The 26,761-nt window shown below is 41.4% G+C and overlaps 1 protein-coding gene across 2 annotated transcripts in view; it reads left to right on the top strand.

Moving 5' to 3' along the window:
- The window catches only part of Pou6f2 (POU class 6 homeobox 2), a 482,646-nt gene that overhangs the window by 349,121 nt on the left and 106,764 nt on the right, over nucleotides 1–26,761 (top strand). For both annotated transcript variants that reach the window (XM_004668844.2, XM_004668845.2), the window contains one exon: nucleotides 1,377–1,750. In XM_004668844.2, the coding sequence (XP_004668901.2) occupies nucleotides 1,377–1,750 (374 nt within the window). The remainder of the gene's footprint in view (nucleotides 1–1,376; nucleotides 1,751–26,761) is intronic.

The raw sequence follows: 26,761 nt of genomic DNA, 5'->3' as shown, positions 1-26,761 counted from the left end.
TCCTCAGCAGTTTAGGTCATTCCAAACTTCCTTGACACTCCTTTCAGACTACAAGTCCTGTTCAGTATTTCTCTCCAGAAGTGTGACCCAGGCCATGGTGATTCTTGGTATTGCTCCAAGCAGGGATGCCATGGAGATTACTGCACCTGTTTCTCCAAAACCCTCTCCACCTACGCCATACCCACCATGGTATTACCTTCACCTGCCAGGCCATAGCAGATTCCCCTTCTCTTGACTCTCCTAGCTCTTTTCATCAGATTTGCACTATTAAATAGCCAATAAATTAATAGTCATGCATCTATTTTTTCAAATAAAGACTAATATTAAAACAGGACTGATGTCTTTGGGAATGTTGATTAATTTAAGTTAGGAAAAGAACAAGATAAATTTTCAGCCAAGACTAGGCTCAAAATTGATCCTTATGTTTTATTTATCCATGGACTTGTTAGAACACTTTTAAACTGAGACTTAGGCAAAGGGGGACATGAACTTGGGCTTCAGCAGTCACAACCCTAGGCCGTTTTTGGACTTCCCACTGCAGATACTATACTGTGCCTGGTGGGCATGCAAGAACAAACGTTGCATGTTGAATACTAAGACAGCTTCACCACTTTCCGGATCTTACCTGTCCAGGAAGAGTAAACCTTAGAGGATAATTATTTTAGCCCCTTGAGGTGCTAATATGCCTACCTATCAGTCTATCCCATTCCCAGTAACCAACCATATGCCGTTCATTTTAGGGTTCTATCTCTGATCAGCAGGCAAAAACATTAGAACTCAAACACAAGCTATTGCAAAACTGAGAAGCCTGTGCTATCGTAAAATTTGAAAATACAAAGCCAAGCACACTGTGGAAACTAAGATGCCTGAAGCAATTGGTGGAGGTCTAAAATGGCATGTGAAAATGATGCCACTAACAGCATTGTTGGGTGGAAAGGTGATTACAAATAATTTAGTATTCTATTCTTAACTCCAGGCAAGCATTTACCAAAAGAATTAAACTGGTCAAACTTTGGAAATCTCAATCAAATCTTGAAAATATGAGTGTATTTTATAGGTGATAAAGAGGGGAAAGAGGGAGAGAGTGCTTCAAATAATCTCCACTCCTTGGACAGCCCTTTAAAGATAATGCTTTTAAAGTCACACTCACTGCAAGTTGGAGGAATATCTAATGTGTTACATTCTGATTCTAAGTTGTAAAAACTTCCAAAGAAGTGATGCTGTCTCTGCTAGGGTCTCACAAACCTTTCCAGTGCTAAAGAGGTCAAATGTTTGCCAAAGAAGACCACTCTCAGCATGCTCAAAACAAGCCATCAAGACACAAGGTGTCTGTCTGTCCGGTTGTCTCACTGCACCCTCCGTGTCTTTCCTTGTAGCTACCTCATCACTGAGCTCCCACCTGCAGCAGCTCCAGCAGCTCCAGCAGCTCCAGCAGCAGCAGCAGCAGCAGCCACCTCCTCCGCCACCAGCTGGCCAGCACCCACAGCCAGCCCCCCAGGCACCCCCGCAGCCACAGCCCACGCCACCCCACCAGCCAGCCCCTGCCTCCCAGCAGCTTCCAGCTCCTCCAAGCCAGCTGCAGCCGGTGCCACAGCCCCAACAGCCCCAGCCCCACTCCCACCCCCAGAACCAGAACCAGAACCAGAACCAGCCATCTCCAACCCAGCAGAGCTCAAGCCCCCCTCAGAAGCCCAGCCAGTCTCCAGGACATGGCCTTCCGTCACCGCTCACACCACCCAACCCTCTGCAGGTATGCTCTCATCCTCCCTGGGGCCATCAGGACCTTCCCATCATCATGTTGTACAGTCCCCAGAGGCAGAGTGCTAGCAAAACTTAGCATCCAGTGCAGCCGTATCTAATTCAGATTGATCTCTGAGGCATGGGGAAGAGGAAGCAAGTAGCAGACAGCTGGGGATGCATGTAAACGAAACAAATAGAAGCCCGTTGCTGTTGCCCTCTGAAGAATAAGCGTTATCTTTCCTTCTGTGAGAGGCCAGCACTGTAAGTGCACTTGCAGACAGTAATAATTCCAGTTTATGATACTTTTTGAAGGCAGCAAAGATAGCATCCAATTAAAATTATTACTAGCACAGTTTTGTAGCCCCGTGGAGAGCTGCATCTACTGTCCATGAGGTACGGTGGTTATTTCTCTATATTATGAATACAACAATGTCTTACCTTGAGTACTTTCTGTTCTTTTGTTTTTATTTTTTCTAAAGACTCTCTGGGGTTAGGAGGGCAAAGAAATTTAGCCCCAGTCTTATGTCCCAGATTCCAACCATTACTCCACAGACTAACGAGTACTCTAAATTCATGCTCAGAGCATCAGAAAATACGCACGTTTATAAAAGAATAAAGTGGCTGTATATTTATTTTATTATTTGAGGCTTAAGACATCAAAATAGATACATCAGGTTAATCACAAAAGTTCATCTTTAACCTACTGTCATTGAGAGAGAACAGAGAATATATAATAGAATATCTACCTTTAAACTGCAGGAAGCTATTCTTCACTTAGATGCCTTCCAAACAGATTAGCTTCCAAGCATAATGACTGTGATGTCAACACATCATATCTAGAGATGAATGGTTCAGCGGGGCTACCTGCTCTTTCTCTGACATAATGATGCTTTTCCTGGGGACGGTCCATACAACTCAATGCATTTTAATACAGTGACAAAGGCCAACAGAGTGAGAAGCTTATACACTCATGCCAAACACCAACTCACCCATCTTCCCTAAAAGTGGGCCTTGATTCACCCTCCTCAGCCCCAGGATTACCATAGTGATGGATTCAGGGCAGCAAACAGGAAAATAAACAAGATCCAAACAAACAGATTAGTGAACAGACAGACGAAGAGTTGCAGGGGAGTCACTTGCTTTTTTGGTTGTTATCTTTGTCTCTTCAGGTTTGGTTTCTCAGAGTAGCTCAAAGTTTTCTGGAAACGAAAGCATTTGGGTGATGTGTGCAAATGTGACTTTCTTGACACTCGAGAGACCTGGTCAGATCTGAATATAATTATGTTACAAATCTCCGAAAGACCACACAGCTTAATCTCTTTGGTATGGGATGAAAATAACTACAGGTTTAGAATTATCTTCACTGGACGCTTGAACTCTATTAAAGATTACATACAACCAATATGGAAGATGCACAATTTGGCCAACCTTTATGTTTTCAGCATCTGGACTTCATCTCTGTTCTTCCAAAGGGAGAATTCCATGCCTTTTAGGAATAGTTATATTAGAAGTGCCTGTGTCCATGTGTAATGGTAATTTATATAGCTATAGCCATATGGTACCTGACTAAAACAACTTTAGGGTTATTCCAGCTCACAACTTTAGAGGTTGGCAGAGAGGGTGTGGTTGGGGAGTAGCTCAGTCTACAGGGGAAGGAGTATTTGACAGAGGCTGTTCACATGGTGAAGGAGCCCAGGAAGGAGTCCAAGGCCATACCTTTCTAAGGTCCATCCCCAGTGACCTACTTCTGCCAGCCAGGTCTCACTCCTAACGGTTCCAGAGCTTTCCAAAATAGCACTACCAGTGAGGGACAAGGGTCCAAAACATGAGTCTAAGAAAGATTGTGTAAGTTACTCTTCTCACTGCTGTGACAAAATACCTGAAAAGAAATATCTAAGGGAAGAATTTCAGCTTGGAGTTTGAGAATGTCATCATGGTGGGAAAGGTATGGCAGTAGGAGAATGAAGGAAGTGGTGAAACTGCAGCCTCAGCCAGGAAACAGAGCTTGTTTTCTCCACCTTAATCACTCTGGGATCCCAGGCCATGACATGGTGCCACCCACATTCAAAACAGGTCTTTCCACCTCAGCTGACCTAGTCTAGACACGTCCTCACAGATAGGCCCAGGGATTTGACTCCTGAGTGATTTTATTTTTTTGTCAAGTTGACAGCTAAAATTGACCAACACAGGGGTACTTCATATCCAAACAATGACACCATGTGGTGAAACATTTCTTCTTTCTCAGATAAGTAGAATCACCAAAGAAAAGCTTGTCCTGCCTCAGAAATGGAATTATGTATGTCTGCCCTGAGTTGTATACAACCAGCATTGACTGTTTCCCATTCAGTAAAAACCATCTTGGAGCTCTATAGATGTCAGCCGGCCCTAACACTGACAGCATTTTAGAAGTTCTAAAACTTCCCCTAATGCCCTCCCACAGAAATCTGAGGCTGTGTTGCTTGTTTTGCTGTGTTCTGTTTTTCATTTTGCAGATACATGCAGGTTCATAGCTACAATTTTACTTTATGACCTTGAGACAATATTCTAATGTTCCACTATTAGTGTTTTAACTTATAAAAGTAATCAATATAGTTAGGATCCATACCTGTTTCTTCAGTGTGTGTGCAGATGTGCAAACCCTTGCACACATGTGACATGGCCAGAGGACCATTTCAGGCGTCTGCCTTTATCATTCCTCTGCCTTATTTCTTTGAGAAAGAATCTCTCATTGAACCCAGAGCTCACCATTTTCTGCATAAACAAGCTGACCAGCAAGCTCTAGCGATCCCTATCTCTTAGCCCACACCCCAATATAATGATTAGAGGTGTGCACAACCATGCCAGGCTTTTTTATGTGGATGAGACTCAGATCCTCATGGATATGCAGCAAGCACTTGTTCCCACAGAGCCCCACAGTTATGTTTTAAGTATAGACACTATACTAACTGCTATGGGCCTGAAAGGGTGCCTTGTTTAAATTTTGAAAACATTACTGAGTGGATATATAATTAAATTTGAATAGGTCTATGTCTATAAAAATAAAAGGACTTTTTCCCCTAGTACAGTCATGTGTAAAGGAAATGGAGAACTTCATGTTTAGTTTTTTTTTTTTTTTTTTTCGACACTAGCTGCAGGGCTTTTGAGTTTGTGGAACCTGGAAGGTTCATATGAAGGGAAAGGAACCATGCAGACACTGAATTCTCCAAGGTAATGATCATTATAAATTCATGTATGATAACCCAAATTTAATTTCATAATTTACTATTTAATGTAGACTTTATCTTTTCACATTATTCAAAATCCATCTGAGAAGCAGTATTTTCGAACTCTACAATATAGATTATTAGGGAAAGCTAATGCATCAGAAGACTTGTGAGGCTTTTTTTTTTTTTTGCTCAAAAGAGACTTTTGAAGAGTCATAATTATTTCTAAAGCTGTACAGATTCTGTGATGTCTTCAGAAACAAGTAATAAATGAAAGTAGGTTGTGAAGGTATATTTGGGTGAGGTCATGTCATTTCTCAAGATGAAAAAAGAAATAATAGTGCCAACAGGTAGGAACACTCTCACAAAAATTCTCCAAATAGTGCTTGGTGGGCTTTTCTGTAAAATTGCAGTATAATTTTATTTTACTCTTTTACTCAATTCCACAAACTAGATTGCATTTTAAAGTCCAGACCATTGTTTTAAGGCAGATATGCGTCTAAACTACTACCCTTTCCAAAAGCCTAGGTAGGAGAATAATGTTGTTCATTAATTCTGATCACTGGGGCTATGGGAGGACAGGAGTCAAGAATGGAAACAGGAAGCCACACCTGCGGATCTGTCTGGATTCCCCGCTGAGCCTCAAGGCCTACCCACATGAGGAGAGATGTTCTATGCAGAAAATACAAAGGCAGGAGTCTGCAGGCACTGCTCAGGCAGGGCAAGTCAGTTGGTATGGGCGTAAAATACCAAATCAAATAGATGCAAATGGTATGTGGGACAAAGACAATGTCTCTGTGAGCTGAATGTAGGCCTTTGACTCAGAATGAGCTTCAGGCCAAGTGTTTTGATTTTGCTTGAGCCCACGTGCAACACATTATGCTAGGATCAAAACCTAGAAACCTTGATTGTGTTGGAGAGAAGCAAATCAGAAATAATAAACACAAGCAGTTGCTCACCAGGGAGGGGGGACTTGATCAGATCATTCTTGGATAGGAAAAAAATCTCAGTTTTGACTTGACTTGGAGAAGACCTTATGACATTAGAATTGTGGTATTAATGCTCTCTTTTCATCATTATTGAAATGGCTTTTCCTGATAATTGTTGTTGGAAGTTTTAATGTATACAGAAACATCCCAAACATTTTGCAAATGCCGAATGTGACTCACCAGAAGGGTCTGGAGATAACGGGGCCTGGTTGGTTCCTGTCACGGACTCCTGGAGAGCTGGAGGTGTCTTTCTTGTTCTGACACTGCCTCCAACGAATCCATGGCTTTTGACAAGTTGCCATAGCTCCCGGGACTTTTTGTTTTAATCTGCTAAATGTTGACTTCTAAAGTCTTTCTTAGGCCTATGCATCAAATGTTGGTAGGTGTCTGGGATTTTATTAGCTGTTGAAAACTGATGGTCTTGAAGATTCTGTTCGTATTCTTCAAGGTCAGGTGAATTGCTTCCCACTCAGCTGGGTGGCAGAGTGGAAAGACGGTGGAAGACAAACATAAGTGGAATAATAATAGCAGAACAGATTTTTACCTTAGCCAGAGAGTCCAAATTAAAGTCAAGTTTTTATCCTCAGAAAGTCACCACTATAAGGGCTGGTCCCAGATTGTTTTTCCATACCTATACATTAGAGAAGCTTAAGAAATCAAATGCTGCATTTAACCTTGGCCTTCTGCATACTGTCCTGCATGGCAGGAAGTGGATAATCTTTTCCTTTTCTTATGGTATTACACATTTTAATAAATAACAGAGGGGCAGAAAGAGATCAGTGGAAACAGGAGGGAGAAAACTAGCTGTGCTTGTATGAGAGATGGGGACATGGTCACCTCCCTAAAGGTACTTGGGATACAGCATGAAATCGGTTCTCAGATGTGTGCATTTGCTAACATGCAGGTCTGGTCACCATTCAGGCTAGTTCATAAAAGTGAACAAGAACACCACTTCTGTTACACAGGGGCAAGTGTTCTGATCTTATCAGAGATGGTTTCCCATTGACAAACAGCTCTCGGTTCCAACACATAGATGTAATTGAGAAAAGTAGCTTATTATCACTTTAAAACAGAACCCAAGCCCTCAGAAGCAATAGCATCTACATGGCTTTCATCTCCTCTAAGAACAATGTTGTCTAATCATGGCTCCACCCCCACCATAGGACAGGTCCTGTGTTTTGGTCTCCCTTCCAAGGTTAGTCTTCACCAGTTTAGCACAACGCTTCATGAAAGTTAGATTTTTTTTTTTCATTCATGAAGTAAGAGGGTAAAATTAAATCCTTTCAGTTTCTGAGTTTTGTGTTACAAACTTCTAAAGTCATGCAGTGTTTGTGACCTACACATACGCACTCATATAACCCCTTGTACGTCTGTTATAAATTCTAGTTCAACAGAAATGTCTCTAGAATCCCACTTGCTTTGAATCACCAGAGAACTCTATTTGAGACCAGACTAAGGGAGAGGCTCTATAGTATTCATCTCAAATGCAGAACTTAAGGAAACACCCAAAATGCACCAATTAATATGGGTAATATCTTTATGCAATATTTTGACAAATCAAAACAAATGGCAGAGCTCCATAATCAACAAAATTTCAGTTTTTGGAGGATTCAAATTGTACTGTCTGAAACAAAAGGAGTTAAAAGCCAGTAATACTGACATGTTGATCCTGCGTTTGGAGCAGCTGTCTTGATGCTGAAATGCTGAGATGAGCTCTTACTGGCCCTGAGCTGTGTGCTTTGGGACGCAGTGTTAATGTGGCCCCTGAGCTGAGGACTACCTCACTCTCACCATTGGAGTTGTTCTGCAGGTGTGTAAATGAACTAGTTACCAAACATTCTTCAAGGTCAATGGCATTCTGTCTACTGTAATTTCACTATGTCTTTGATTCTACTTCTAGCTGAACTTGGAAATGTACCAAATTTTGCATAGTAAGAAAGCAAGTACCAGTTAGATAATGGATTGCAGCAAGAAAAGGGGTTACAAATCTATCTTTCTAATTGCACTGGAATAAACCAATCATTTTTGATTAACCCGAAGTTTCATGAGAAACAAATAACTCTTTTAGCTGACAGTTTTTACTGAACTGTTGTAAGACTTTTGAAATTATGTGAGTTTGGTGAAAATGATGGCGCTATCATGATGTAAACAGTATTCTCCCACAGCAGTTTAAACGAGGGCATTTGGATACCATGTTTCACATAAGCCATATTAAGACTTCATCTTGAATTAAAGAACCCAAGAATATTTTATGATCATAGGTGAGGAAATCTATCCAATGGAGAAACTTCCTTTGCTATAAACTTGTCCATTAGTCTAAAGCTATGAATGAGTAGGAATTTGTTTCTAGAAGATGGAAGACTACATTCATGATTCACTCATCCAGCAAGAGGTCGGGTGAGAAATGAAAATCCCTTTACCCAACTGTATTAAGTGCTGAATAAAATAAACAAAATATATTTACCCATATATTCTACAAGGGACAATTTTCCCTTTTATGAAAGAAAGAAAATCTCTTTTTTAAAAAACCCTCAGTTCAACATTACTGACATTTCAAAGAATTTATTACAAACATTTGAGATCCAGGAGGAACAACAAAGTTTATATTGCTTTGAGAGTGGCAGGGGAAAGAATTAGTTTATCAAGTGTATACTTACATACTGAAGTCTCTTTGTCACTGTCTGGATTTACCAGCCCTGTGCTCCGTAGATTAGTCAAATCACAGAGAAAAGGTTTAACTTCAGCAGCATGTTCCCACTGCTGACTTTGGAAGCTCACATCAAGTAGCAGTGGAGGGAAAGGGTTTCAATGCCAGGAGTGGGGTGGGAAATCATTGTAACATTTGCACATAGTAAGTTATAAGGTCTCTGATAAAATAGAACCATGCCGATCATAATGGCAATGTGGCAGAGAGCCTGGTGCCACACACACAATCCAGTCCAAGAACTATTGGATGGTGGCTGATTAAAAAAAGTTGAGTTCAAAGCTGCTGAGACATTTTACCTTTATGTTTATGGATATGTGTATGGATTGGCAGAAAGTTGAGATGCCCAAAGTGTGCTGGTTTGTACTTTGCAAAACTTAGTATTTATGTGAACTTAATATAATTATCTATTATCATGTTATTCTTTATCTTTTAGCCTCATTTCCCACAGGTTTGAAATAAGCTTCCCATGGGCTTTTATTTTTTTAATTTTTATTTATGTTTATTTATTTGAGAGTGACAGAGGGAGAGAGAGGGAGGGAGGGAGGCAGGCAGAGACCGAGAGAAATAATGGGCACGCTAGGGCTTCCAGCCACTGCAAACGAACTCCAGATGCGTGCGCCCCCTTGTGCATCTGGCTAACGTGGGTCCTGGGGAATCAAGCCTCGAATCAGGGTCCTTAGGCCTCACAAGTGCTTAACCACTAAGCCATCTCTCCAGCCCCCCATGGGCTTTTTTTTTTTTAACTCTGGGTGTGGTGGTTCATGTTTTTTTTTTAAATATTTTTATTTATTTGAGAGCGACAGACAGAGAAAGAGGCAGATAGAGAGAGGGAGACAGAATGGGCATGCCAGGGCCTTCAGCCACTGCAAACGAATTCCAGACGCAATCGCCCCCTTGCGCATCTGGCTAACGTGGGTCCTGAGGAGTGAAGCCTCAAACTGGGGTCCTTAGGCTTCACAGGCAAGCGCTTAACCACTAAACCATATCTCCAGCCCGCCGCCATGGGCTTTTAAATTGACTTTCAACAACTTGAATAGACTTGCAAGTGCATATTCTCTAGTACAAAGTACTTTTATCGCTAGTTGCAGACATTAGTGAACAAAAATGGTGTGTGCTTCTGCCCTAGGGAAGGTTTGCAGAACAAAGCAGCGTCTTGGAGAAATTGTGGTCTTTACAAACAGCCAATACTGGGTTCTGATACTGACTCTGCTGGACCCAAGGGTCAAGTAAGCCCATCCTTCTGTTTCTTCATTGGTTGGAGTGTTGAGTGTCAGTGTGAGGATTAAATGAGATGATCTGTGCGGAAACATTTGATTGGTTCATGAAAGTGAGCTGGGGCTTCTTTCTCCCTTGACTACAGATATCACTGCCACAGGAGGACTATGTGAGAACAATGCCCTTGAACAAAAGCTCACAATCATGGTATGTCAGAATGCACACATGCATAATGATGTCACAGGAATTTTCTTTCTTTCTGTTTTGGTTATGGACATAGTTAGTTTGGACATATCATGTGTTGGTACCATCCTTTCCCCCAGACATGCCCCAATTCTACTGGGGTCCTCAGTGAAGTTGCTGGTATTCTCATGAAGTTGTAGGTTTTGTGTTGTGGGAGCAGCAGTCATATATTGGGGCTGGTGGAAATGCTTCTGGGTATGACTTCCCAACCTGTGGCTCTTACAATCTTTCCACCCCTCTTCTACAAAATTCCCTCAGTCATGGTGGTTGTGTTTTACATCTACTTCAATGATAAGCTCTTAGGAGGCTCCGGATTTCTTCTTTGGTAAGTGTTGAGTATCCTCAGTGTCCGTCTCCTTCACTCTGGCACTGAGAGTTAGGTTTACCATGGAAGCAGCACTCTTGCCTGTCTCCCAACTTTCTCTGTGGTTTCACCTGGGTCTTGGTCAGGTGGTTTATCTCCTTGGGTCTTGCTACTTTCTGATGTGAGCCTGAGTCAGAGAGGTGAGGGAGATTCCTGAAGGCAACCTCTTCACAAAGGTGGTGGGAGTCTCCAGAGGGCATGGAATGAGAGTGTATCCATGGAATCTTAGTTAGCTAGCTAGCCAGTTAGTTAGTCAGTCAGTCAGTCAGTTAGTTAGTTAGTTAGTTGTTAAGTTTTTCAAGGTAGGGTCTCACTCTAGCCAAGGCTAATCTGGAATTCACTTTGTAGTGTCAGGCTGGCCTCAAACTGTCAGCTATCCTCCTACCTTGGCTTCCTGAGTGCTGGGATTAAAGGTGTACACCACCACATCCAGGAGAGAGACAGAGAGAAAGAATGCACCAGGGCCTCTAGCCAGCTGCTGAAAACGAACTCCAGATACATGCACCATGTTGTACATTCAGCTTTACATGGGTACTCAGGTCATTAGGCTTTACAGACAAGCGCCTTAACCACTGAGCAATGGCTCCAGCCCAGTGTAATCCTAATCTTGACTGACCATGTCATGTTAAAGACTTAAACCCACATAGCTTCACTTCCACCATCAATATTATTAAGAGAGTTTATTTTGTTGGTAAAGTTCTTGCCACCCAAGTGTGAGGACATGAGTTCAGATCCCCAGGCCCATAAAATCCTGGGCAGGTATGGTGTCCCTCCTGTAACCCCAGAGCTTGGGAGGAGAGATGGGGAACCCCTCAACAAGGTGGCTAGCTTGACTGACCGAGTCAGTGAGCTTTATGGGTTAAAGTGAGAATCTCTGCCTCTCAATAAATGTTGGAGGGCAATCAGGGAGAACACCCAACCACAACCTCACACGTGCACTCACTCATACAAACATGAAAACACACATAACCACACATACATACACATGCAAAAAATATATTGTTAAGAGCCAAAATTCATTTTTCCTTTTATCATCCCCATATAGTTTCTATCATTCAGGTAAAGAGAGAGAAGCTTGATGATCCCAGGTCTTCCTGCATGTAGCGTTAGGATCTGGAGCAAGTTACCTAATCCCTTTGGGTCTCATTTGTGTCATTTAGTACCTGAAAAGTTCACATTGGGTGATGTTTTAGTCCTTTCCAGCTCCACAATCTATTTATGGAATAACACAGATAACATGGCTTTAATTCTATGAAAAAATAATAGCACATGTATAACATAATCTACATCATGTACTAATTATGCAACTAACCTCAGCCTCTCACTTTCTGCTCACAGCAACCCAACAGAGACAAGTATTGTCCTAAATTCCAAAGAAACTGAGTCTCGGAAAATTAAAGCAGCTGATAATGCATCATAACTGTTGGCTGAAGTTGTGGTCCAAAGCTGGCCTCACTTCAGACCGTCTCCATTCATATTTTACCACCTTTGCCATGTCCATTTTGGTTGTGAATAAAATACATGTTCCAGGTCTTCCATTTCTATCCTCACTATTAAGAACTGAACACTGGGGCTCTGTGTGGTCAAAGTAAGGACAGAGGGAGGTGCTGTGTTGGGAGTGCTAGCCTAGTCTCTTCTATCAGGCAGAAGAGCCCCTGGCACAGCAAAGGCACCATGCCTCTTGGAGTGGCTTGTCTACTGGAAAGGGCAATGCTCTAGTCCTGAACCACTCAGTGGGGTTTGCCTGCAAGGCCACAGGTGGATGTTTGGAGGGACAGCTTAGTTCTCAGAACCAGTGTCTCAGCCTGAAAGCCCAATTGAGTTCTGATCAATACAACATTCCTGGACAGGTGCGTTTTAACTGAACTGTCATTTGACAATGATCAGCCCAGCACCATCACCGAGTTTTGTACACATGAAGATATTGAAGTGTCATGAGAAACAAGTAAAGCTTGTTTTACTCCCCTGGGCTCTATACCCTCACAGATGCTGGCTGCTTCTTCCAGAGTTGAGACCTCTGTCTTGTACTGTGAGGTGGTGAATGAGGCTCTTTCAAAAGACAAAACAACATTTAAGGGTTCAGAGAGAAGAATGTTTAAGAGGAGCCCTCTTGCTTCTCCCAGAGAAAACTCTTAGGATCTGTAAGGATCACAGAGTTCAACTTTTTTTTTAATTATGAAGGTAAAATACCTTGTACTCCTGTCTATAGCCCTAAAAAGTAAAATATCTTAAAACATGGCCACCTTTTGTCTTCTGTACTCCAAAGGACCACTCTAGGACTAAAGCCAAGTGAGCCTTGGGGCCAATCAGAACAGGCCTAGAGTCAATAGATGCAAAAAGCAAAGACAGAGTTTTGTCCAAGGCCCCTGCATTGTAACCCCAGCATGGAATCCATTTTATCTGCAAAGCACAGTCTATATCCCACTTCCATTGCTATTCAGTCTTCTCCAGTGATCAAGTGTGCATCTTCTTGCAGAAAAGAAACCTTGTCTATAATCAGATACTCTCCTTAGTTTTATTTATTTATTGAGGAAGAGAGAGAAAGAATGGGCATGCCAGGTCCTTTAGCCACTGCAAACAAACTCCAGACACATATGCCACCTTGTGCATCTGTCTTACTTGGGTTCTGGAGAATCACACCCAGGTCCTTAGGCTTCATAGGCAAGCACCTTAAGTGCAAAGCCATCTCTCCAGCACTATAACCAGAAGGTCTCTAGGCCATTGGGACCTTGCCTGACAGTTACCCCCTACTTATCTAACACAAGCCTGACAGACCCAACGTCCTAGTCCTATAGCCGTACTCAGAGCTCCAAGTTCTTTGTTTTCTTTTCTCAAGAGGAAAGCTCCAAACTCTTATGGCAGTTGATCTCAACAGTGGCTGTGCATTAGGATCAGTAAGGAGCTTTTTTGTCTTGTTTTTGGTTTTCAATACCAATGTCTGGATTGAGGAGATGGCTCAATGCATAAAGCACTTGCCGTACAAGTATTAGAAGCAGAGTTCAGATCCCCAAACCCATGCAAGTGTCATGTGTCAGTTCTGTTGTCATCACCGAGACAAAATGCCCAACCAGAAGCAGCTATGGAAAAAGGAAGGGTTATTTCAACTTATAGTGTTGAGGGGAAGTGTTCGTCATGGCTGGAAAAGTATAGCAGGATCAGACAGTAGCGTTACATCTTCACCATAGCAAAGATGGTGTGAAAAGAGCTTGGCAAGCAGGCCTGGAACATCTTATGGCCCATCAATAGTGACAGACTTCCTCCAGCAAGGCTCCTCCTCCAAAACATTCCACAACCTTCCCAAACAGCACCATCAGCTATGGATTAAGGATTCAAGTACATGGGTCTATGGAGACTGTTTTACATGCAAACCTCCATATGCCAGGTGGACATGTTGCAATCCTAGTGCTCAGGAGACAAAGACAAGGGACCCCTGCAGAAGCTGGCCAGCTACAATAGCTGAATTTATAAGTTCTGGGTGCAAGTCAGAGACCTTGTCTAAGATACCCAAAGCCAACCTTTGTCCTCATAGGCACACGCATGTATGCACACCTTCACATATGGGTACCCACATACATACACACAAATACATATGCAAAAAAAGGTCAATGTCTAAGTCCCATCCAGAGGTTCTAAGTGAGGCTGGACATCAGCACTTGTTAAACTTCCAAGGAGACCCCAAAGTGTAGCTATGATGAACAACCATTTATGGTCTTAGTAATAGAGTCCATATTTTTATGTTAAAAAGCAAATTTGGGGCTGGAGAGATGGCTTAGCGGTTAAGCACTTGCCTGTGAAGCCTACGGACCCCGGTTCGAGGCTCGGCTCCCCAGGTCCCATGTTAGCCAGATGCACAAGGGGGCGCACGCGTCTGGAGTTCGTTTGCAGAGGCTGGAAGCCCTGGCGCGCCCATTCTCTATCTCTCCCTCTATCTGTCTTTCTCTCTGTGTCTGTCTCTCTCAAATAAATAAATAAATATTTAAAAAAAAAAAAGCAAATTTGGACTGGAGCCAAGGTTTGACTCCCCAGAAGCCATGTAAGCCAGATGCACATGGCAGTGCATGCACCTGGAGTTTGTATGCAGTGGCTGGAGGCCCTGGCATGCTCATTATCTCCCCCCCACCCTCTCTTTCTGTCTTTGTCATAAATAAATAAATAAAAGTATTTTTAAAAGAGCAAAATCCTAACCTTTGTTTATGCAAAATGCATTTTACTCCAGGAGCTGAATACATGAGTTGGCCTGACTTCTTTTCTTCATGTCAAGAAGAATGAGCCATTGTCACTTCTGCCTTCCTGCCATCAGGGAGTCTGAGCTCTTTTAGCTACCTGAGCCTCACCCAAAGTCTACATGTATGTGAATAGGCCCATATCTACAGAAAAATATCTCAAAACTAGTGACTTATATCTGACACCTAAAATATAATAGGGCAAATAAATAACCCGTTGTTGTAGTCAGCTCCACATTGCTGGGATGAATTTTCAAACGGACATAGTTTATGATGAGGGGATTTATTTCAAGCTTTCAGATCCAAGGAACATCCCATCAATGGTGGAAGAAGCTGCTTACTTCCAGACAACCAAACAGCGAGAAAAACCACGAGTAGATAGCAAATGCCAAAAAGCAAGCAAACAGGAACTCACAGTTCAAAACTTCTCCACACCTTTGTCCTGGAGTCAGACCCACCCCCAGTAATACACCCCTTCAACAGGCTGCTGGAGACATAAACCTGAAGTAAGCTTAACCTTACATTTGCCAACCTCACAGATCACTCAACACAAAGGATGGATCACTGGAAATCATGGACTTTAGTTAATGTGTTCACATTATGCAACAATTGTAACTAATACAAGAGAAGGTGAGGAGTAAGGAGGGGCTATATGAGAATAATATACTTTCAGCTCATTTTGTTGTAAAGCTAAACTGCTGTAAAAATTACTTACTTAAGAAATAAACATATGCTTAATTAGGAGTAAGTAGCCAGGCCAGGCATGATGGCACACACCTTTAATCCCAGCACTCAGGAGGCAGAGGTAGGAGGATCACTATGAGTTTGAGGCCACCCTGAGACTAATTCCAGGTCAGCCTGGACCACAGTGAGACCCTACCTTGAAAAACAAACAAAAAAAGAAAAAAACAAGAATAAAGATACCTGAGGCCATGGGGACATACATTCACATTCAAACCACCACACCTTTAAATGACCATTAGCACCATCTCAAACCAAGAAGTGAGAGATCATTAGGTGCCCTTCTGCCACAGATGCCACCTCCTCTAGTCCAGACTTTCTTAAACTTTTTCCACTCATGAATGGCCTCTTTTGCCTAAAAACATTTTACACATCCCCGGGCATATAAGTATATAAAATAGCCATGCAAATAAGGCATTTACTGATACTAAATCATAATGGAAATTTATTTTAAAATAATTATTTTGCATACATATAATCTTACCATCTCTTAAAAATGAAAGCCACATTGTATATGAATGAGATGGAAAAGCTTGCTTATTTTTACATAAGAACTATAACTCGGCTGACTATTAATATGGAAGGACATAGAGCAGCTTCAACATTTTTCAGAGCTCATGAACATTTGGATTTGATAATTATCAATGCCAAGAATACTGCAACACTACCTCACATAAATATTAAATACAAAATAGCAGAAGTGTATTCAGAAAATGTTGAATATTCTACCTAAATCTCAAGCCAAAATTCATTTGATAATTTTATACAAACCTCAAGTAAGAAACTCAAACAGCAATTTCATAAAATTTTCATTGTATATACTCATTGCACATGGTACTGTGTTACATAAGAGCATTTGAATACAAGTACATTTATGCACTGAACGCATTCTCCCATTTTCCTAACCTCCCCCTTTTTCCATCTCTTTAGATGTAAGGTGACAGTAGTATGCATATATGTATACATGTGCACAATATATGTATTGTGTGTGTGTAGACAGAGTCTCATGTAGACTAAACTGTATGGCTGAGGATGACCTTGAATTTCTGACACTCCTCACTGCACCTCCAGAGCTCTGGGATTACAGACATGTGCCACAACATGACATCCAGTTTTACCGATACAGGGGACTAAACCCAGGGCTCTGTGGATGTTAGACAAGTGCTCTGCCAACTGAGCCATATTGCCAGGGCTTCAAACAGCAATTTTTAAAAATCAAACATTCTAATATAATAACATATAAGGACCTACTAGTTTGATATTTACTTGCTGAAGATTGATGGTAGCACAATATCAAAGCTTCCGCTTCTGTAATTAAACCAGTCTGTAAGAGTAGAAAACTTTATATGTACAGTAAAAGCTCTATAAGACATAACATCCAATAATCTTGAATCTGAGTCATGGTGTTGCAAGCAGAAATTTTTGTTGGTGTTGCTTGGTAAGATAGCAACCGTGAGATCACATGATACAGTATATGCAAGCACTACCCAAAACACCTCAGATACATTATGCATTTGGTTTTGAATTAACTTGTGGTCACTACATATTCAAAATTCTTTACTGTTGCCAGGTTTCCTGACCTCCCACATTCTATTCCATGATCCCAGGTGGGGTTTGCCACCTGCAGATTAAGAAGCTGGTCTCTATATGTCAGCTTCCCAGAGTCCTGGTTATGTTCAAGCCTCGCAGGGACCTGTACAGCTGAAGATTCTCACTCAGAATTCTAGGAGAGAGCGCCCACTCAGCCTGACCCTGCCTAGCTTCTGGGATAAGAGAAGATCAGGTGTGTCCAGGTGGTGTGGCCATAGACAGATTCTGCTTGTCTAACCAGTTCTAGGTGCTGGTCCTCAGCTCACACTTTGAGTAACAAAACTCTACTCAAAGAAGCCATCACCTATTAACTAATTCCTTTTCTCAGATGAAGAACTCTATGTGAGGCCCTCAAGAGGCAGGGTTTAAAATGAGATCTCTGGCATCACAATCTCATCCAGTGCTTGGGAAGTAGCTCAGCAGTTAAAGGCTCTTGCTTGCAAGACTGTCTGCCCAAGTTTAACTCCCTAGTTCCCACATAAACCCAGGGACAAAGGGGAGCACATGTTTATAATCTGAACATGTCTATGGCAATGGGAGGCAGAGCCAGAAGAATGCAGAAACTTATGGATCAGTTAAACTGGCACATGTAACAAATATATATATATATATATAGAAAGAAAGACTTTGTCTCAAGCAAAGTGAAAAGAAAGGACAAATATCCTGAGCTCATCCTCAGACCTCCACACATTTACCATGGCACATGTGTGCCCATACACACACACACACACACACACACACACACACACACACACACATCACACACATTTAAAAAAAACTATTCCATTCTGTTACTTGTTTCTTTTTTATTATGGAATTTTCATCTTTATAGAAGTCTTATTAAAATCCATCATTTCCTCACAGATGAAGATGGTGGTAAATAGCTGCATTTTAAGAAAAATTCTCCTCCAACTGCCTATTCTACCTCAGTTTTTTCTCTCTTCTAATCTAAATTTGACTTTATTGTGGCTCAAGCTCCAGTTCCTCACACTTCTTTTCTTCCTTTAGTCGTATACTAGTTTTGCTGAAGTCATTTCAACAATAGCAACTCTAATGCCTCAAGACTACAGTGGTCAGTGGCTACTAGTTAAGTTAGATCTGAAATAACTAACATGCTGCTGGGGGAAAGTCACAGACCTCACACTCACTTTTAGGTCCCAGGTCTCCTTGCTGTAGCACAGCGGATGTGATGATCAAATCTATGTACATGCAAACCACCATGCATACAGCAGAGCAACGGAACCCAGGCTTTGGAGAAGCCTCTCTTACATCATCACATTAACATGTCAGGAGCAAAAGTCAAGACACATGCAAAACAGTCTCACAGTCATCCTCAGAATGCCAAGACCATACACTGTCATGGTGTAGATTCTTTTTATTGGATTTTAGATCATAGAGTAGTGATCAGAAGAAATAGTTTACTCTCTTAATGGAGACTGAGGCGCTCTGGGTACAGACTGAAATGCAAGTGCTTTCAAACGGACCACTCTGGTTAGATAGGGAGGTCACCTTACAATAATTGGGAGTGGTGTTATCATTGTAGAACAATCTGTTCATAATAAAATGGGGCAGGAGGTATCTTCAAAACTACTTGCCCTTTTGAAGTTCTGGGCTGGTCGTTTCCTATTTCCTGAAAGGTGGCATATAAACCCAGCAATCTAGACAACTGCTTAACACCTACCCAATGTTTGAAGACAACCAGTTTGGCGAAGCAGGTCCTGCTGATCAAATGGCTTGAAGAAGAAATCTCATTAACACCTTCATCTTCCAAGAACAGAAACCTGACAGAGCTTGTCAAAGACTGGTCGTAGGACGCACAGATGAAGAGCTGGAATGACCTCAAAGAAAATGAATTGGAGATACAAACTCTTAAACCCTGCCAGTCCAAAGCCAACATGAGTATGGATATGCACTTGCTTTCAAGGATGAGACTACCACCTGTCTATCTGTAGGCATGTACATGTAGGTAGGTATGCTTATATGCATATATATTTATGTATACGTGTAGCATACATGCTGCCAGTTATAGGTATGGACTATTCAATTTTGTATTAGTATTTAATAGGTGTATCTATACCTATATGCACATATTTATGTATGGCCTTTTTTAGAAGCATCAGTTCAGGGGTTCTGTGGACACACATGGGGTTAACATGGGGTTATCCACATGGCTTGGACAAAGCAGTGGAGGGTGGGCATGGGAAAGAGAATGACATTGTTGGAGCTTTTCTTTCCTGCCTTTCTGCCTAGGATGCTGTGAGAGAATGACGAAGCAGAGCTGGAGATTAAGAATTTGCTTAAGTTTGAATGGTTGATTGCGGAGCTGGAGGCCAGCCCTCCCTGAAGGTGATTGACTGAGCCTGCAGGTCTTCACACTTGATGCCTGGATTTGACTTGGAAAGTCTGCCAAGTCTTTTACGGGGAAATTTATCTTAATTAGATCTGAAAGACCTGCCACAGCAGAATAGCCACACCGATTAAAATGAAAAACAGGAGAAATTACTGATCAAATTAATCATAATGTCGGGTTACAGCTGTAGGTCTGATGTAATTTGCCACTCCAGTGAGTTACATCGGCCTGGGCCCTGAAAAGGAAGCTGGCTTTACGCTGATCTGTAGCACCCGCCTGCTCCAGGCGGCAGCAGGAGGCTGGTTCCATTCATTTTCCTGGCTTGCTCTGACCTCCCTGCTGCAACTAGAAACAAATCAGGCACCAAACAACTCAGGGGTGGGGAGTAAACAAGAAATATCCTGTTACCCAGGCGGTTGTCCTATTGTGCTATTTCAAAATGGTGAACATTAAAACTGGGTCTGGTGGGTGCACAGTGGTGTGCTCCAGTTTTCCATTTAACCTCCTTGTATTTTTCCTCATGGTGACCTGGCATTGATCAGATGCAGAATGGGAATCAAAAGGTCAGAGGTCAGAACCTATGGCTCTGAGAGATGGGAAGACCTTTAGAAACATCTCCTTGCCAGCTTGTCTCTATAATTGGGGCATGGATTGAAATAATCTGAAGTGTCATGAAAGGACCAAGAATCCTAGGCTGTAAAGCTGATTGTTCCTATGTGACGATGGTCCTTGGTTATGATTCTACAATAAACACTGCAGGATACCTTGCTAGAAAGGTGAAGTGGGTACAGAAAGCTATTGTCTTTAAGTGTGTGTGTGTGTGTGTGTGTGTGTGTGTGTGTGTGTGTGTGCGCGCGCGCACACGCGCACGCACTCATGTGCATGTGAATGCATGCACTGGTGCCACAATGGGTATATGGAGGTCAGAGGACAACTTTTGGATTGCTTCTCACCTTTCTACTTGATTTTAGGCACTCGCTCTCTTTCTCTTTCTCTCTCTCTCTCTCTCTCTCCCTCCCTCCCTCCCTCCCTCCACTGCAGGAGCTTCTTGGAAACACTCTTTTCTCTGTCTTCCATGTCACTGTTGTATGCAGGGATTACAGAAGTCCACTATGGTTTCCACCTGTTTATCTGGGTCTAGGGATTGAACTCAGACATTCCTGCTTGAACAGCAAGGCCTTTTCACTGCCAGTCCTCATTTGATTGTAGCTCATCCAGTATTAGCAAACATTGGAGGCAGGATTGAGACCCTGAAGTATACTCCAGTCTAGACCTCCGGAGGGAGGTGTTAGAAGTGCTATAGGACTTCTCTTCACCTCGTCTGCTTCATTAGGAAAGTAGGTAAAGGCAGGTGTACCTTTCCTTATGGGAATGAGCTGTAAACAGAGGCTAAAGAAACAGGGGAAGGGACCTGTCTTTCCCAGTAGACCACTGCCTTTGGAGCTGGAAGGCTTTGTGACCACATGGTGCCTTCTCTGGGCTCATTCATTTATTAGGGAGCCCCCTGGTGTTCATGTCCTCTGTTCCCTCCTGCAACATACACATCCTACCTCCCTCCCTTCCATAATGAGTCTATACATTTTATAGCTAGGGAAAGGAAGAATAACAATCATACTGGGTCAAGAAAGTTTTGTTCCTTCTGGACTTTGTGTAAATCTTACAACAAATTAGGAGGTCACACCATAAACCCGATTAGTGGAAAATACACTGTCTTCCACCCTGACATTATAAATGACTATTAAATCAGTTTAGTGATTTATAAACAATTTTTTACAGAAAATAAAATAGAAAGCGTAGCACACATAGTAAAGCTTTTCTTGACGCTTAATTGTGATATACTTATAAAGACATATATACACATCAACTTATTGAATATATGATTATATGCACATTTTGTATCTACATTTTAGATATTATAAAATGTATTTTTCACTATGGGACAATGACAGAAGAATTTTCAAAAATTCTATTCTTAAATACCTAGATTTTAACATAGACATAGAGAGGGTTTCATAGTCACACAATGTGACAGCGAGCTCCTAAACTCCAAACACTACCCAACAATCAAGTCAAGAGTCAACACTTGAAGATTCAACAGTGCACCACTACCGATGCACTTTAAAAATTATATCAAATTAATAGTTTAATACATTGAAAGACTAATATATTAAAAGCTAACAGAGTAGTTCTGCCAAAAAAAAGAAGTGGATAGTTCTAAAGTGAAAACAAAGGAGGAGAAAAATGACAGGACAAAAGCACAGGACCCCACAGTGACTGTCCATTGTAGGTTCCTGGAAAGTTCTGTATCCTCCATGGAGGTACAATACAAGTCCACAGAAACCTAGACAGAGAAATGGGGCGGGGTGAGGGAAGCTACCAAGTCCCACTGAGGGTGCCTAGAACGGCTCTGTTTTCCTGCCTATGGGAGTGTGCTATCATTCTCCCTGGGTGATCTTACTATTCCTGTTTTCTCTCCAATCTAGTGTACCTCCCTGAAAGAATATTTTGTTACATCACTTCTGTCTTGATTCACTTTGTTCACCTTGACTAAGTTACATGAGTTGAGGTAATTGTAGCAAAGAATAAAAAATGAATTTGCCTGGAAATCCAAGATCAAGGTCTCCATCTGGCAAGGGCCTTCCTGCTCTGTCCGAGCATGGTGAAGGCACTGCTGAGCAAGATAGAAAGCCAGAGAGGAAGATGTATCCACTCCCCTTTTACAGTGGACCTGTCATGGTGACAGCCCTGTGAATTCGTTTGTGAGGGTGGGAAACTCGCCGCCTGCTCTCCTCTGAAGAGCTCACCTTGCACCGCTCCTCGGAGGGTGGCCTGGCTCACAGTGACTGCTCTGTTCTCTCTTTCAGCCTGTACATTGGGTACTTTTTCCTTTTTGCCCATTACTTTCTATATGTGTTATCTTACTTGAATTACAAACTGCTGAAAAATAGCCACTATGTCTCATACCTCTGAAGCCACGAGACTGTCAATAATTGCTACAAGTTGTGATGACTTCTCACTTAACAGCTATTTATTTCGAACACATGCAACTGCCTATTATCAGACCATCTTAAATGTATTTACAGAATTACATGAAGATAACAATTACTAATGAAAGAAATGCCTCCTGCTTATTGTTATATTTAGAATGATGCTAGACACAGGATAAGTGCTTTAAAAAATCCTTAGATCTTGTTAGGATTATTATTCCTTTTAGGTCTTATTAGGATTATTATTATTCATCCCATCCCCCTCTGCAGTCTCTTCAGGGGGTTTAGAGGATACAGGCTTGGCTTCTATTGCTTTAAACTGGCTTCTTTCAGGCAAGCACCTTAACCGCTGTGCCATCTCTCCAGCCCTAAATCAGCTTCTTTCATTTGAGAGCAAATATTCCAAAGCAAGGACCATCATTTTCTAATTAATTTATTTCCTTTTCACCACTATGTTACCAACACATGATGTTGCTTGGTATTTAGAATATAATAGACAGAGGACTAGGTCTTATTAATAATATATTAGAGTCCAACTGCTATATGTGTTAAATCATATTTTTTTTTCAAAACACATAAATATTATTAAGCAGACCAGGAGATCCAAAGAAAATGAAAATGGATCCCCCACCTTAACTGTTAACCACTGGGTACCTGAAACTCACATAATTTGCTGTGACTGCCCAAATCCTACTGCTAGAGCAGACAAATGCAGAATCTCCCAGCACAAAAGCAATGATCCTACTTGAAAAAAGAAAAACACTAGCATTTAGTACACATCAGGTGTTGCATGTATATTTTCTTTGCATTACTGTGAGAATAAGAAAACCAAGGCTCAAAGAAGCTGGTATCTCATAAAAACTCCAAAAGCAGTGAATGGAGCTGGGCTTTGAGCCATCTGTCTGGCTCCAACCTAGAGGCTCTCACATTACCTTACACCAGGACAGTTTCTATACATGTCTGTTGTCCAGTGAAATTGCTAGCAGCATCCTTTTGCCCTTGTAAAGTACAATTTTGGCCCAGGGAAGAGAGAATGGGAGGCAATAAAGACCAGTTCAACAACTGCAGAGTGCTGGTGGTAAACACCTATGGAGAGGTTTCTAGCAGAGGTTCCATAATCCGTAATCCACAGTCTGCTCACAGACTAGGGTAGTTATAGGGCCTTTAGGAGGAAGGAAGTAGGGTGTTGGGGATAGCAGATTTTACAGCTAGCAAGAACTATTAGGAGATAAAAGTAGAGGTGGCTATTACTGGTCCCAACAAGAGAAAAGATATGTTAGTTGATGTTCCCATTAAGAGGAAGAGAGTGGCGATAAAAGTTTTGGAAAGTTTCAATTTAGAGAGAAGAATATGCTGTTTTAGTTGTGGAGAATTCCCATTGCAGAATGGGATTCCTGGAGATAACAACCCCCAGAAAGAACCTAGCATGAAGATAGTCTGTCATTCAGTCATCTTATCCACGAACATGCTCGCCATGCCACCTCCAGCACTCATCCAAACTGCTTTTCCTTGTATTTAGTCAACACCACAAAGATAATCTAAGATGACTCCTTAATTTATCAATAACATGGAAATGTTAATTATTATAAATATATTGTGAGTCAAAATGTAACATTATTAGATGCTTTGCTTGGTGAAGTGGAGAGAAATGGCCAAAAGTTTCATAAATATGAATGGAGCCCTAAAATGCTAACTGTTTCAGCTTTCTTCTTGCAAGGTCCACCCATGGGATGTTTCTGTAGATTGGCCACATATGCAAACCATGTATAAGGATTGCATTAACAAGTAGAGAGGGGGAGGAGAATAAAGAAGAGAGAGAAAACAACAAGGGAATTGGATCTGTAGATGAAAACACACATCAACTGGTTCCTTGTTGGGCTTCACTTACAAGAACACAAGGAGAGACCTTCTAGACTTGGAGACATATGGTAGGGCTATGTTATTCTTTCCAGAAATATCTAGGGAGAGTCTACAGTCTAAATAATGAGTCTGACCTAACTGGACTATCTATATCTCTGTGCAGGCATTTAAGTTAAGGTACTTACCATCTTCCTGCCACTCATTCACTGCGGTGGTTGGAATGTAAAAATCCCCCCGCCATAGTACTAGAGAGATAGCTTAGTGGTTAAGTGCTTGCCTGTGAAGCCTAAGGACCCAGGTTCGAGGCCTGATTCCCCAAGACTCACGTAAGCCAGATGCACAAGGAAGCACATGCATCTGGAGTTCATTTGCAGTGGCTGGAGGCCCTGGAGCACCCATCCTCTCTTCTCTTTGTGTCTTTCTCTCTCTATCTGTCACTCTCAAACAAATAAATAAAGATGAACAAAAGTTTTAAAAAATTCCCCCCATAGACTCATGTGTTTGCATATTTAATCTCCAATTGGTGATAATGTTATGTTATGTCATGTTGTCATGTCATGTCATGTCATGTCATGCCATGTCATGTTTGTTATGTTATGTTATGTTTGTTATGTCATGTCATGTCATGTCATGTTGTTTGTTATGTCATGTCATGTCATGTCATGTTATGTTTGTTATGTTATGCTTGTTATGTCATGTCATGTCATGTTATGTTTATGTTATGTTTGTTGTTATGTCATGTATGTCATGTCATGTTATGTTTGTTATATTATGTTTGTTGTTATATCATGTCATGTAATGTTATGTCATGTTATGTCATGTTATGTCATGTCATGTTTGTTATGTTATGTCATGTCATGTCATGTTATGTTATGTCATGTTATGTTTGTTATGTCATGTCATGTCATGTCAAGTTATGTTATGTTTATGTTATGTTTGTTATGTTATGTCATGTTATGTTTGTTATGTCATGTTATGTTTGTTATATTATGTCATGTCATGTCATGTCATGTTATGTTATGTCATGTTGTTTGTTATGTCATGTCATGTCATGTTATGTTTGTTATGTTATGCTTGTTATGTCATGTCATGTCATGTTATGTTTATGTTATGTTTGTTGTTATGTCATGTATGTCATGTCATGTTATGTTTGTTATGTTATGCTTGTTATGTCATGTCATGTCATGTTATGTTTATGTTATGTTTGTTGTTATGTCATGTCATGTCATGTCATGTTGTCATGTATGTCATGTCATGTCATGTTATGTTAGTTATGTCATGTTATGTTATGTCATGCTATGTTTGTTAGTTCAGGTCAGGTCAGGTCAGGTTATGTATGTTATGTTATGTTTGTTATGTCATGTCATGTCATGTTATGTTATATCATGTCATGTCATGTTATGTATGTTATGTCATGTCATGTTTGTTCTGTTATGTCATGTCATGTCATGTATGTTATGTTATGTTATATCATGTCATGTCATGTCATGTCATATCATGTTATGTTATGGGTCCTTTTGAAAGTAGAGCCTTGCTAGCGGAAGTGTGTCACTGGGAGAAAGCTGTCAGGTGTGCTGTCGGGGTGTCAGGATTCTGTAGTCCAGCTCCTCTTTGCATGTTCAATCAGCTCAGCTTTCCTACCTCCCTGCTGGCATGATGTGGGCTATTTGCTCCGCCATGCATTTCCTGCCATAATGGATGCCCTGGTCAAGACTGTCAGCCAAATAAACCCTTGCCTTCCATAAGCTTTTCCTGGTCAGGAATTCTGCCCCAGCAACAAGAAAGTAACCGCTATAATCACCTCACCTCTTCAGGAACTTGCCAGATTATTCTCTGGAGAAACTCCCCAGCTGATCAAAGATAACAGATCCAGTTAGCGATACTTGGGCACTCCAATCACAAGGACAGGACCATGCCTCATTCTCACATATGAACAGAGAAGAAAGAATGGATATCTGAGAAATGCCTTTGCTTGAAATCACAAACTCAAACAAGTATGGATGAATGAACTTATAGGAAATAGACACAACACAGGAAGAAGAGAAGCGTGGTAAAGACTTAATGTTAATATCCTTCTGGAAGCGAGAAAAGTAGGCATCCACAAAACACATAGCAGATGTTCTGTGAAGGAAACATAGAACATGGAGACAAAATTAAAATGATTGTACCAGACATAATCAACATGCAGAATCTTAAGAAAATCACTAGAAAGGGGAGCAGAGAATGGAAAGGAAATAACTAATAAGTGAAATGGAAAGAAAGCAAATCAGTCCAAAAGGTCCAGCGCTGTCAGACCAGAAGCTGTGGAGATGATATCTCAGGAGAGGGTATTGCCTCACTAAACATTCCACTGAATGTACAGCCCATCTCAGGAAGACAGACAGACACATTGCTGTAAATATTCTCAAGGAGGGAAAAATACCAAGTCAAATACCAAGAACCAGGAATCACAATAGCTTTGGGCCTTTTGCCATCTCAAATGAATATCAGACACTTGTGCCACTTTTTGCATCTGGCTTAAGTGAGTGGTTTGAGCTGGCAGGCTTTGC

This window comes from Jaculus jaculus, chromosome 16 (assembly GCF_020740685.1).
Source record: "Jaculus jaculus isolate mJacJac1 chromosome 16, mJacJac1.mat.Y.cur, whole genome shotgun sequence".
In the NCBI taxonomy this organism is placed as follows: Eukaryota; Metazoa; Chordata; class Mammalia; order Rodentia; family Dipodidae; genus Jaculus; species Jaculus jaculus.
This window is presented reverse-complemented; position numbering and strand designations above follow the sequence as displayed.